The sequence below is a fragment of the Grampus griseus genome (assembly GCF_964374135.1).
Source record: "Grampus griseus genome assembly, chromosome: 11".
NCBI classification, from domain to species: Eukaryota; Metazoa; Chordata; class Mammalia; order Artiodactyla; family Delphinidae; genus Grampus; species Grampus griseus.
The window spans coordinates 82,679,833-82,692,734 of NC_139005.1; the positions used below are offsets into that span (position 1 = coordinate 82,679,833).

General features: G+C 37.2%; 1 protein-coding gene across 1 annotated transcript in view; it reads left to right on the forward strand.

The window, feature by feature from the left end:
- Positions 1–12,902, forward strand: part of UTP20 (UTP20 small subunit processome component) — a 96,262-nt gene that overhangs the window by 41,831 nt on the left and 41,529 nt on the right. Inside the window, exons 24-29 of the mRNA XM_082665362.1 lie at positions 706–791; positions 1,372–1,497; positions 5,133–5,299; positions 6,973–7,181; positions 11,584–11,727; positions 12,321–12,400. Of these exons, the coding sequence (XP_082521488.1) occupies positions 706–791; positions 1,372–1,497; positions 5,133–5,299; positions 6,973–7,181; positions 11,584–11,727; positions 12,321–12,400 (812 nt within the window). The remainder of the gene's footprint in view (positions 1–705; positions 792–1,371; positions 1,498–5,132; positions 5,300–6,972; positions 7,182–11,583; positions 11,728–12,320; positions 12,401–12,902) is intronic.

The window sequence follows — 12,902 nt, forward strand, 5'->3', positions numbered from 1 at the left end:
TTTCGACTGAATGAAAAAAGAGAGAATAATAGTCCGTGGAAATCACAATATATGACCTTGAGTTCCAAAAAACGTTGCAGAAAAAAATTAACGTCAGAAGCAGAGTAAGCATTGGATGTCATTCTAAACCATCTGGGGAAACGAGATTTTCTCTTTTCATTTGGATGTTTTTTAAATGAAACATATTATTTCATCAGAATTTGTCCTTGTTTTGCCCGTAATTCAGATATAACTTGTTTATAGAGCCAGAGCTCAAAACTCTCAGTTGTCCACAGGAAACAAAATTCTGAACTGACTGATCAGAGAGGCTTCAGAGCCAGGTCTTCTTTCCTGGCATCTTCCTGACTGCTCTTACCTTCACGGTATTAGAAGAGCTCTGTCTCATCACAGGACCAGCCCAGTTAGTGTAAATCTAGACTCATGTAGGGAATTGGCCTTGGCCAAAAGACAGATAGACCTGAGAATCTGGCATGTGGGAGGCAGGTGTCAGAGTTGTGTTTCTGTTTTGTTCTTTGCATATATTCTGTTCATCTTCCTTTACCTCCAGGAAAATGTAAAGCTATTATCAGGAAATCATCCTTAACCCATGTCTAGGAATTTAGATTCTAAGAATTTTAATTGAGCAAATTAGTACAAGTAAATTATGATCCCATGGTATGTGTATATCTAACTTCATTAATTTATTCTATAAAATATCATTCCTAGTTGTTGCTACACCAAGATCAAATGGTGCAAAAAATAACACTGGATTGCATAATGACATATAAACATCCACATATCCTCCCTTACAGGTAAGTTATTTGAAGCTAAAGAAATACTTGGGGGCTGATTTTTAATCTTTCTACCAGACATCTTCTTATAAAGTAATTTTATAAAGGCCTAGGAAATTCCCTCCTTTCTGAGGTGATCATAATGCTATTTTCAGGTAAGAAATGAAAACTGGAAGTATATTTGTTTGTTAAGAGTGCTTCTCCATAGATAATAAGGTAGGAGAGAGAATATTAATTGGAAAGTATGTGTTGAGGTGGCTATATCATTTCTTCTTGCTTATACAATGTCATAAAATCTTGGTGATTACTTAGGGAGTCATCATAATCAAACCCTAAGAACTGAAGAAAGCTTTCATATTATGCTTTTATAAACAGCTGAATTATTGACTAACCCCTTATAATCCCTTTTACCTTTTAAAATTTGAAAACTTGCCATTTTGGAAGGTATTTGTGTGAAGACTTTCCTTTATGGATGTCAACTACAGTATAAACTATTCTTAATACCTATTTCATTTATATATGTATAGTACTCTATTAATTATATTTTTTAAAAAAGTATTATTGATTAAGTGATGATTTCTGCTGAATTCTATTTTTAAAGGGAAAACTTACAAAGATTGCTTGAAGACAGAAGCTTTAAGGAAGAGATAGTGCATTTTAGCATTTCTGAAGATAATACAGTAGTGAAAGCAGCCCACCGAGCAGATCTGTTTCCTGTTCTGATGAGGTATTTATACACTTTCAAAACTGATTTTTTAAAAGTTGGTCACAAAAACAATTGTGAGTATCGTATTATGATTCAGCAATTGTAATGGAATATTTCATTTTGACTTTTATTTAATTATTTACTTTTAAAATTGGTTTTGGGGAAGTCAAATTGTTATAGAGACTTATTTTAAATATTTTGTCCCTAACATGAGAAAGGATCTTGCCATGGTGTTATTTTAATAATACTGTTGAAATTAAATCCAATATTTCTCTAAGGTTTGCTATTGAGAAATAGTATAAATAATTCATTCGTTTGGTATGTAACTAATTATGAGCTATAAAAACTATTGATTTGTTTTATTTAACCAACCATGTTACAAAACTTTATTACTAGTTTTCATTGGATTTTCTGGGTCAAAAAATAATAGTGAATAACAGTCATCGGTCAGATTGTTAGTCCCCTGTTTCAATACCCTTTGAGACCCCATTATACTGAGAGTAGCAAAGGGAATCCTTACTACGCCTTTAAGGGCCTGGTATGACCTAGGCCAGACCCCCCTCTAACTACACCTCTTCCATTTACCACCCCACTCAGAGCCCATTGCACAACCTTTCTTCACAATACTTAGTCATCCAGCATAGCCTCTTTTCTTATTGTGTATCTCCCTTGCTAGAAGGCAAACTCCATGGCTCTTAGTAAATAGTGGTCAAATGAATTTTGTATTCTCTTTTATGATATAAATCCCTCTTTCTCTGTTTTTTAATTTACGTATTCCTTACAGAGCCTAGAAGAATTAACTGTGGTAGTAGTGGTTGTGGTTATCCTTGTCTTGCTACTGGCTTTAACAGTAATGGTTCTAAAGCAGTCGTTCTTAAAGTGTGGTCTGCTCCTTCTTGGTGGGGGCTGTCTCAGAGATGCTCTCAGGAGGTCCACGAGGTTGAAACTTTTTTCATAATACTACTAAGACATTACCTTTTCCATTGTGCTAACATTTGTGCTCACCAGGCAAAAGCAATGATGCGTAAAACTCCGGGTGCCTTAGAATGAATCGGGACAGTGGCTCCCGACTGTGCTAGCCATTCTTCATTGCCACAGACCTGGAGTTTAAAAAAATAAAATAAAAAGCTGGTTTCATTCAATGCCCTTAGATGAATCTTGAGCCTTGAGTACTTGTCTTTTTATTATTCTATATGCAAAAATGGGAGGTATGCATAAGACACTTCTGCTGCTCACTCGTTCCCATGGAATTTTTTTCATGTTTTCCAAGTAACTGATGCATGTTACAGGATCATTCATGGGTAAAGATCTGTTCAAAGTGCAAGATAGGCAGATGGATTTTAATGTAACAGAGTTCACAGAGTTCACTGATACGGTTTCAGATCCCACCTTGCAACCAGCCTTTAAGAAACTGCTTCCTGTTGAGGTTTGGTGTAGTATCAAAGTGGAATATCCACAGTTATCTGAAAGTTTATAAAACATTTTTCTCTTCTACAACTACATATCTGTGTAAGGCTGGATTTTTTTCAACCACAATATGTTGTAACAGATTGAATGCAGAAGCAGATATGAGAATTCATTTATCTTCTAATAAGCCAGGCAATAAAGAAATTCGGAGGAAAAAAAAAGTAAAACAATGCCTCTAGTCTCACTAATTTTAGGAGGGACAGGTTTGGAATATATAGAACTAATTTTTATTAGAAATGTTACTTTTGCTAACTTGTTTTAACCTGTGCTATGATAAATATCAATAGATAAAACTCATGTATACAAAAGCTCTCCAATAATTTTTAAAATTGAAAAGGGATCCTAATATTGAAGAGTTTGAAAACCATTCTCTTTAAATTTTGAATGTTAAGTCAGTAGTTTTATCATGCTAAGAAAGTAGCTTTTATTACTATGTTATTTATATTTCTGCTAAATGGATGTTGAATTTTATTAGAATGACTATTAACCATGTATTAAAATGATCATATTAACTTTTTTCTATGAGCTATTGATCTGTATTAATCTAATAGATTTTACTAATGATTCTTTCTTGCATTCCTGGGATAATCCTTATTCAGCTTTAATATCGTTTTAATGCAGCACTGGGTACTGTTTTCAGAAATGTTGTGGGGTGTTTTTCCCCCAGTTATTTATTATTACTGAAGTATTTATAATATTGTGTTAGTTTCAGATGTACAGCAAAGAGATTCAGTTATACAGTTTCCTGTGCTATACAGTAAATCCTTGTTGCTTATCTATTTTATGTATAGTAGTTTGTATCTGTTAATCCCCAACTCCTAATTTATATTCCTCCCCCTCCCTTTCCCCTTTGGTAATCGTAAGTTTGTTTCCTATGTCTGTGAGTCTGTTTGTTTTGTATATAGATTCATTTGTATTATTTTTTAGATTCCACATATAAGTGATATCATTTAATATTTGTCTTTGTCCGACTTACTTCACTTGGTATGATAATCTCTAGGTCCATCCATGTTGCTGCCAGTGGCATTATTTCATTCTTTTTTATGGCTGAGTAATATTCATATATATATATATATATATATACACACACACACACACACTATATATATATATACACATATGTTTATATATACACACACACCACATTTTCTTAAACCAGTCATCTGTCGCTGGACACTTAGGTTGCTTCCATGCCTTGGCTACTGTAAATAGTGCTGCTATCAACATTGGGGTGCATGTGTATTTTCAGAAAAATTAGAGTTTTCTCTGGATATATGCCCAGGAATAGGATTGCTGGATCATAAGTTAGCTCTATTTTTAGTTTTTAAGGAACCTCCATATTGTTCTCCATAGTGGCTGCACCAATCTACATTCCTACCAACAGTGTAGGAGGGTTCCCTTTTCTCTACACCCTCTCCAGAATTTATTATTTGTAGACTCTTTGATGATGGCCATTCTGACAGGTGTGAGGTGATACCTCATTGTGGTTTTGATTTGCTAGAAATGTTGTGTTTTTTGTTTTTAGGCATTATTGGTATGTAGTTTATTTCTCTTCCTTAATCCATCTTGATATCACAACTATACCACCTTCATAAATGAAAAAGGACTGTTTCCTTCTTTCTCTCTGCTGTGAAACTATATCACGGGGATTGTTTTTCCTTGGAAGTTTTAAAAATTCATCTGTAAAACTATGTGAGCTCCAAGTTTACTGATTTATTCATGGTTTCTTAAGTTCCTTTTGCTTATTTACATGTGTGTTTTTGCCAGAAAATTACCCATTTAATTGAAATCTTTCCAGTTTCCTTATTTTACTTATAGTTATGCTCTTATTTTACTTCCTTTTAATCTATATATTCTTGTTTTCATTTTTCCTTGATTAGACTTACCTCTGGCTTGCCTAGTTTATTGCTTTTTTTCTCTTCCAAAGAACCACCTTCTAGCCATTGTCTTTATTTCCTTCTTCCTGCTTCCCTTAGCCTTGTGTTTGTTGTTGTTATTTTAAATTTCCACATTAAATATCTAATTTTTATTTTCATTCTTCCTTGTTTTAGAATGTATCCATTTAAATCTGTTGAGTTACTACTGTAGCCTTTCAGGAAAATGAAACAACTGTGTTTTAGGGTTAATGTGCAGATAAATAATGTTTTAGGATGAACGTGCAAACAAATAATATTCTTTGGACTTTTTAGAATTTTGTATGGCCGAATGAAGAATAAAACTGGGAGTAAAACTCAGGGGAAATCTGCTTCTGGCACCCGCATGTCCATCATTCTGAGGTTCCTCGCTGGGAGCCAGCCTGAAGAGATCCAGATATTCTTAGACCTGCTGTTTGAACCTGTGAAGCACTTCAAGAATGGTAGCTATCAACTAGCTGCTGCTCTGCATGCATGTTGTCTGCTCAGACCTCTGCTGTCTCAGGCTGTTTCCCACGCTCTTGGGCATCTTTCTAAGGGGGTCACTCTTCCTAATCTCGAAGGTGGTCTTTTTGCTGACACGCAGTTTTTTTAAAACTTTGATTGAATTAGGTGGAGCTAACAAATGATCCCGGGGATTATTGTCATCCCTGTGCTAATAAGCCCCTGATTACAAAATGTGTATTTTTTGTTGTTATTGTACATTTAGGCCATTTGAAAAATGATACTTATCCATAGACGATGAATAAGTTTCTCCTTAGAAGCTTAAAGCATGCTGCAAAATTAATCTTAATTGTCTTGGCATGTATTCATTCACTGAATCGTTCATCTGTTGCATAATGATTTGTTGAATACCTCCTGCACCCCAGACACTCTGTTGAATACAGAAAAATGAATATTTGTAATCTCTGCTCTCAACCTCACGGTCTAAACAAAGTGGATTAGTAAGTGTGTACAATGAGCTGTGATGCTCTGTGGTATGTTCTCCAGTATGCGATCTTAGTAATTAATAGTGATAATAATGGCTAACATTTACTGAGTTCCTACTTCATGCCAGACATTATGACAGGCCCTTTACGGATAACTCAGTTGACTGTTAAAACGGCCACATTAGGTTTCAGTACTTGGTTGTCCCCATTTTATACATAAGGAAACTGAGGCTTAGAGAGGTAAGTGTTTTGCCCATGGTGAACCTGGTATTTGAACACAGATCTTCCCGACCATAGTACCTCTGCTCCAGTCTTAAAATTGCTTTGTTTTGGGCAAACATAGATATTTATTTATAGGGTAATGTGTTGCTTCCCCCCACCACCACCTCGGGGGGTGGGGGAGGGGAGGGGATAATAGATATAGCTGTTAAAAGGTTTTCATTCAGTGTAATATGGCCCTGTAAAGGAAGCTGGCTGTAATGAATAGAAGAGTTTTTGTTCAGTGTTAATAGCCTCTGTTGTAAGAGGGTAGCTATTAATGATACCTTATGGATAGACTGTTTTGGTGTATGAATCAGTAAGCTCATGATCTCATACCAGTTGGTTTGAAGTAAAGCTCAAGCAATAACAATTCAAGTCTTTTAAGTAAATTATGAAATCAGTATGGTACCTGTTTATAAAGGACCATTGTTTTATTTATTTATCAGGGGCTGCAAGAGAAATAAAACACTTGATTCTCAGCCTTAAAGGAGCTTATAATGTAACAAGACATTTTCCTTGAAACTGCTGAAGATAGCATAGTCCATGAAAGCTGAGAGGGAGAAAGTGTCTGGAAAGTTGATAGATGGAATAAAACGGAATTCCTTAGGTTTTGAGGAATAGTATAAATAGGGTGAGAATTGGGCTTAGAGGCTTAGTTCTGTCACAAGTTTCTTACTTTCCTTTACTCCTCAGTTTCCTCATCTATAAAATGATAGCAGTAAAAGCTATCACATCTAGCTCATTGAATGTTGGGTAAGAATCAAAAGGAGAAAAAATACAAGTAAAGTACATTATCATCTGTAAATCATTATAACAGTAGAAAATGCTGTATTATTGAGGGAAAGTGAAAGGAAGCTATAATTATAAATAGTAACAAACTAATATTTCCCTTCACATGCTATCTCTGCTCCTCTCTGTTTCACTAGGAGAGTGCCATTCTGCTGTCATTCAAGCAGTAGAAGATTTGGATTTGTCTAAAGTTCTTCCTTTGGGTCGTCAGCACGGTATCTTAAATAGCCTTGAGATAGTATTAAAGAACATTAGTCATCTGATCAGTGCATACTTACCAAAGATTTTGCAGATACTGCTCTGCATGACCGCAACTGTATCCCACATCCTTGATCAACGAGAAAAGGTGAGAGAGATTCACTTTACACGCTTTCTTCTTGTGTAAAAGTCTATGTCTTACTTGGGAAATTGGTTGGGGCCTGAATATCTAACATCCTTCTAGGTTAATTCTTTCTTATGTAAAGTATCTCTTTATTTATTTTTTTAAGTATTTTTCTTTCTTTTTTTAAATTTAATTTAATTTCTGTATTTATTTATTTTTGGCTGTGTTGGGTCCTCGTTGCTGCGCGTGGGCTTTCTCCAATTGCGGCGAGAGGGAGCTACTCTTCATTGCAGTGCGTGGGCTTCTCACTGCAGTGGTTTCTCTTGTTGCGGAGCACAGGCTCTAGACACGCGGGCTTCAGTAGTTGCAACGCGTGGGCTCAGTAGTTGTGACTCGTGGGCTCTAGAGTGCAGGCTCAGTAGTTGTGCCTTACGAGCTCTAGAGCGCAGGCTCAGTAGTTGTGGCTCACAGGCTTAGTTGTTCTGCGGCATGTGGGATCTTCCCAGACCAGGGCTCGAGCCCGTGTCCCCTGCATTGGCAGGCGGATTCTTAACCACTGCACCACCAGGGAAGCCCAAGCATCTCTTTAAAATGGCCTTCCCTATAATGGGAATCTTCACTGTTATAAATATTTATGAATAGCTAGAAAATGCAGATTATAGCAAGCATCTATTTTAAAAGGAGGTGAAATGGTAGGGAGGGAGTTAGTTCTGTATACATCTCAGAACAAAGTCAGAGGTAGTTGAGCTGATGTGTCTTAGATCTTAATTTCAGGAACCTAAAAGTGTAGGACATCTTCTAACTCTCATTTAATTCAAAGTGGTTGGAGAATGAATAGAATACTGTTAGCACTGTCCTTGTTATTTTGAGACAGAGTTTCCCAGACCTCTTTTAAAGGTAAATGCTTGCCTATTGTAAGTGCAATGTTTTAAATAAAGGTAAGTAGCAAGATCAGGCAAGACAAGTCAGCTAGCTAACTGCCAGGAGGCTTCATGAGTTGGTGCTTAGGAAATGTTTTCTGAATTATATTCAAGACAATATATTTATGTTTTGTTGTATGTGGACATAAGTATACACATTGGAGTTTAGGGAAACTTAATGTTTTTATGGACTGACTGAAGGCTTGTTGGAGAAAATGGGACTTGAAGTGAAAACCCAGACTCAGATGTCTGCTGTCGATTCTCAGTTAATGACAAATAGGCACAGTTTTAATTGGCTACAATTCATCTCAGCTGTTTTAGGGATATGCCTGATGAACTGCCTCTCAGATACATAACTAAAAATTGACAGCCAAAGTTCTACACTGCTTTTTCAGGCTATGCATGGATATCAATCTGCTTTAGTAATGAAATGATATTCTCTGGTTAACAAGACCTACAGACTGAGAATATACCTTCCATTTTGGTAGGCACTATTTTATTTTCATCATTTATTCCTTCAACAAATGTTAAATGAGCCCCTACTGCTTGTCAGGCACTGTACTAAGCATTGGGATGAAGCAGCAAACAGAAGTTCCTGTCCATTTAATTATACAGTAAATACTTATTTCACACCTACCATCTCCCAGACATTGTTGTAGGTGGAGAACGAGATGGTAAGGACTCCGTATCTTGGGGAAAAGATTATAGATAAATACAAAAGTAATCAGAATAATGCCAGATGGTAAGTTCTAAGAGGAAAATAAACTCAGGAGGCTCCTCTGCAGATCTCTTAAAATCCTTCTCTGTGTCGCTGTCTCTTCTCCAGTACTCTGCTCTGTGACTTCTAGCCACCTTGGCCTCCCCAAGTCACACAACTGTCTCCTCATTTTAAGAAGATTGTTGGATTCTCCCTGGGCTCTTCCTTTCCACACCAAGGCCTGAAACTCTGCAGGCAGGAAGCTGGGGACTGTGTAGGACTCATCTCATCTGTTTCCCCTCTCTCAGGGATTACTGTCCTCTGTTGCCTGCTGTCCAGTGTCCAGAAATCATTGTTTCGTATATTCTATTCAGCTTTTTAGTGTCTTGAGAGGGGAGGACAAAATCTGGTCCCTGTCACTTCATCTTGACTAGAAGCAGTAAAACCACGCGAAAGGAGCAGGCAGAACAGTCCTCTGACTTAACACAGGGCTGGGAACAGCTCGTGTTCCCAACAGCCAGAGCAGAAACCTCATGAGACCTGGGGCATCAGGGAGAGTCCTTGGAAGGGGATTGCCTCAGTAGTGGAGCCAGATTAGCCCAAGCATAAAGGCTGCTATGACACCACTAACAAAGCTTAAGAAGATCAAACATTTTCCTAATAAATTAACTGCATCCCTGTTCAGAAACTTTTAGATGATTTAAATGAAACTAGAACTCACAGTGTCTGACATCTAGTCAGGTATTACCAGGCATGCAAAGAAAGGAAGATTTTGCTCATAATGAAGAGAAAAACCAATGGATAGAAGCAGACCCAGAAATGACACAGGTAGTAGAATCAGACAAGGACATTAAAACAGCTGTTAGAAATACACTCCATATATTCACAGAAGTAGAGGAAAGCATGAGCATGTTAGGGAAAGACATGAAGCTGTAAAGAATTTAAAATGAGGGAATGTGGTAGGAAGTGACCCATCTGGAGGTGGATGGGTGCTGCTCTTACTAGGGTGTTCAGGGCCACCTCTAAAGAGGTGATATTTGAGCTGATGCCTCCCCAGACAATGGAAGAACATTTCAGGCAGAGAAAATGACTAGTAGTACAGAGTCCTGAGGTGGAACATTCTTGACACATCCTGAGAAGAGACAGGAGGCTGAGGTGGCTAGAGCACAAGGAGCGAGATGTGTAAGATGAGATCAGGAGGTGGGTAGGGGCTCGTAGGCTATGACGAGGAGCTGGATTTACTCTGAAGTGTACTTGGAAACCTCTGAGAGGTTTGAAAGCAAGGGAATGATAAGGTCAGTTTGATGTTCCAAAACTTATCGCTTTGCTTTGTGGAAAGAGGCTGTGTAGGGCCAGGAGTGGAAGCTGAAAAGGGGTCTTAGAAGTTTTCTTGTCTGTGTTACATGAGAGCTTCAGGGCCATAGGGAGAATTGTGTGAGAATTTTAGTTTTTACCTTATAGTGAGGGATAGTGACTACCTATACATGGCTATGTTAAGTCATGAAACGTTACAGGTTGTATAAACCCTCTGTAAGTCCTCTGACTTTCTGGTTAACTTAGAAGACGTTACTCAGGAATGCAGTCTTTCTCCTGAGTCAACAATCAGTAACTCAAAGGATCATTTATGTAATTTCACAGTTCATTAGACAGTGAGGTGCTAGCCTTCCAGACACGTAGAGCTTTCTTTTCTGTTCTTTTCTTTTTTTTTTTTTTAATTCTTGGACAAGTCCAAGGAATTCCTTGAGGTTCTGTAATGGCTTATTGCACGGTAGTATGCTCAAGTGAGTTAAAGTTCTACATTTGTGTGTTTGAGCTAAGTTACACATTTACTTTTCTGTATCTTTCAGATCCTCCAGGGCATTGACTGACACTGAAATAGGTGTCTTGAGGGTTCTTGAGGGTCCTTATGGTTTGGGTTTGTTTTTGTTTTGTTTTGTTTTTGTACATTTAAGCAATGAGGTACTTCGTGAATGTCCATAAACTCAGTCACATGGACTGTTCCTCTAGGAATTAAAGCCTCCAGTTGCTCATTTTCAGGACTTTTCTCCAGTTTACTCAACAGTTACTGAGAAGCCTGGGCAGCTGGTTACAGAAGAGAAGAGTACATGCAGATCCTACTTGATTGGATGGGAATAGGGGAAAGGGCGGGGTCTGATTTGGTGTCATGTTTGCCAAGGTTAGTTTCTTACTACTCCGGGGGATCATGATACCATGCTTTTTCAAATATCCGTAATAGTTTCTGTTTTTCACCAAACATGATCTAGCAGATCATGAAAATATTGCCAGTAGAATTGAAGCAGAACAGAATGACTTGTAATTGTGTCACCTTCTTATGCTTGCCTGTCGTCTCCTCTCTTTGTAACTTGTATAATGAGATAATTAGCTAAAAGTGAATGTTAGAAACTTGATGGGTGTGTGAACTATCATGATTCCTCAGACTTTTGCATAGCAAAGCAATGGCATCCTTGTTCATGTTCTCTTGAATTTAAAATGTACAGTTTCAGAAAAGTAAAACAGTGTAGAATACAAAACAGCTGTTCCCACTGAGATTTTGTTTTTCCCTAAGGACACAGTGTGATTTTACTGGGCCTGATAATAGAACACATCTCACCACTTGGTTTTCTTAAGTATGCTTTCCCCTCTTGTTCAATAAGAAAAGCAATATGACTTACTCAGTTGACGTTTCCATGTGGATCAGAGCTTCATAACAGGATCCCAGCTTGATTCTTCACCACCTGAGCAGGAGTGCCGCCCTGAGGAGTCAAGAATAAAAGCGATATCTTTTTAATAGAAGATCTTTATTTTACAGATACAGCTGAGGTTTATTAACCCACTGAAAAATTTAAGACGTCTTGGAATCAAAATGGTAACTGATATCTTTTTGGATTGGGAGTCCTATCAGTTCAGAACAGAAGAAATTGATGCTGTATTTCATGGTGCAGTTTGGCCCCAGGTAAAGCTTGATTTCTCTGTTCTGCCTGGATACCTTCTGCTTTTTCCTTTAATACTGCTTCACCAGCACAGTCTGCACCCAGCCACGAATGCTAATCCGGGTCTTTTCTTTCACATCAAGCCTTTCTTTGCTTCTGCAAGTTTTAGAACACTTTTCTTTGCCTCCACTACCACCTAAAGCTCCAGAGCTAGTTTCTCCAATACCATAGCGTTTACACTTAAGGCTAATTTGAATATGACTGTTGTCTCTTAAGCAAATGTAACCTAACTTTTGTAGCACCTCACATAGTATGCCTCTGGGTTTTGACAAGCATGAGGGAAAATACACAGGGTTTTTTCTTATTTCCTTGTTTGATTTCTCTGGTTGTCCCCACTTGGTGATGATAACTGGTGTAGTTATAGCTAAGACTGTAGGAGAGACTTGATTTTAGGAAAGATTTCTCACTACTCAGTTTGTCCTTTAAATGTTTATCTCTTGGCTCTTTTATCCTCTGGTGTGATTTCTGTTCTTGTTCTGCTTTTCAATTGTTTGGTTTTTTCCTACAATCCTGTGTATGTTCTTATTTTGTGTTCTGTTTTTATTTTGTGTCCTAGATCAGCAGGCTTGGATCTGAGAGTCAGTATTCTCCTACTCCTCTGCTGAAGCTAATTAGTATCTGGTGCAGAAATGCAAGGTATAATCTTTTTTTTTTTTTGCCTTTAAAAAGGGCAGTGTTTTAGACTAACTGGTCAAGGGAACTAGTAATGTAATTTATGCTCTTTCCACACAGCGACCTACTTTCAGTGCAGTTAAAAAGAATAAGGCAGTTGAATCTCAAAATACGTAGTTTGAAGAAAAATACAAGTTGCTAAATAATAGGTGTAGTGTGTTCCAGGAAAAATGCTTTTATATGTGTATGTATGTGTGTATAAATACAAAATGAAATAGAAAATGGATCAAGGCTACATGAGAAACAATGTCACCATAGCAAGTGGAGGTTTGGTGAGCTGGAGTGGGGAAGGGAGACTTTTCATGATATATCTTTGGAGTGTTTGAATTACTTATAACAATAAAAAAAGGAAAAAATAGATAAAGCAACATTTTGCAATTTAATATAAATTAAAATTGTAGAGTGTATATTATATCAAGACTTACACATTTTTAGCTATTTTTACAATTTCATTAAAACTTGAAAA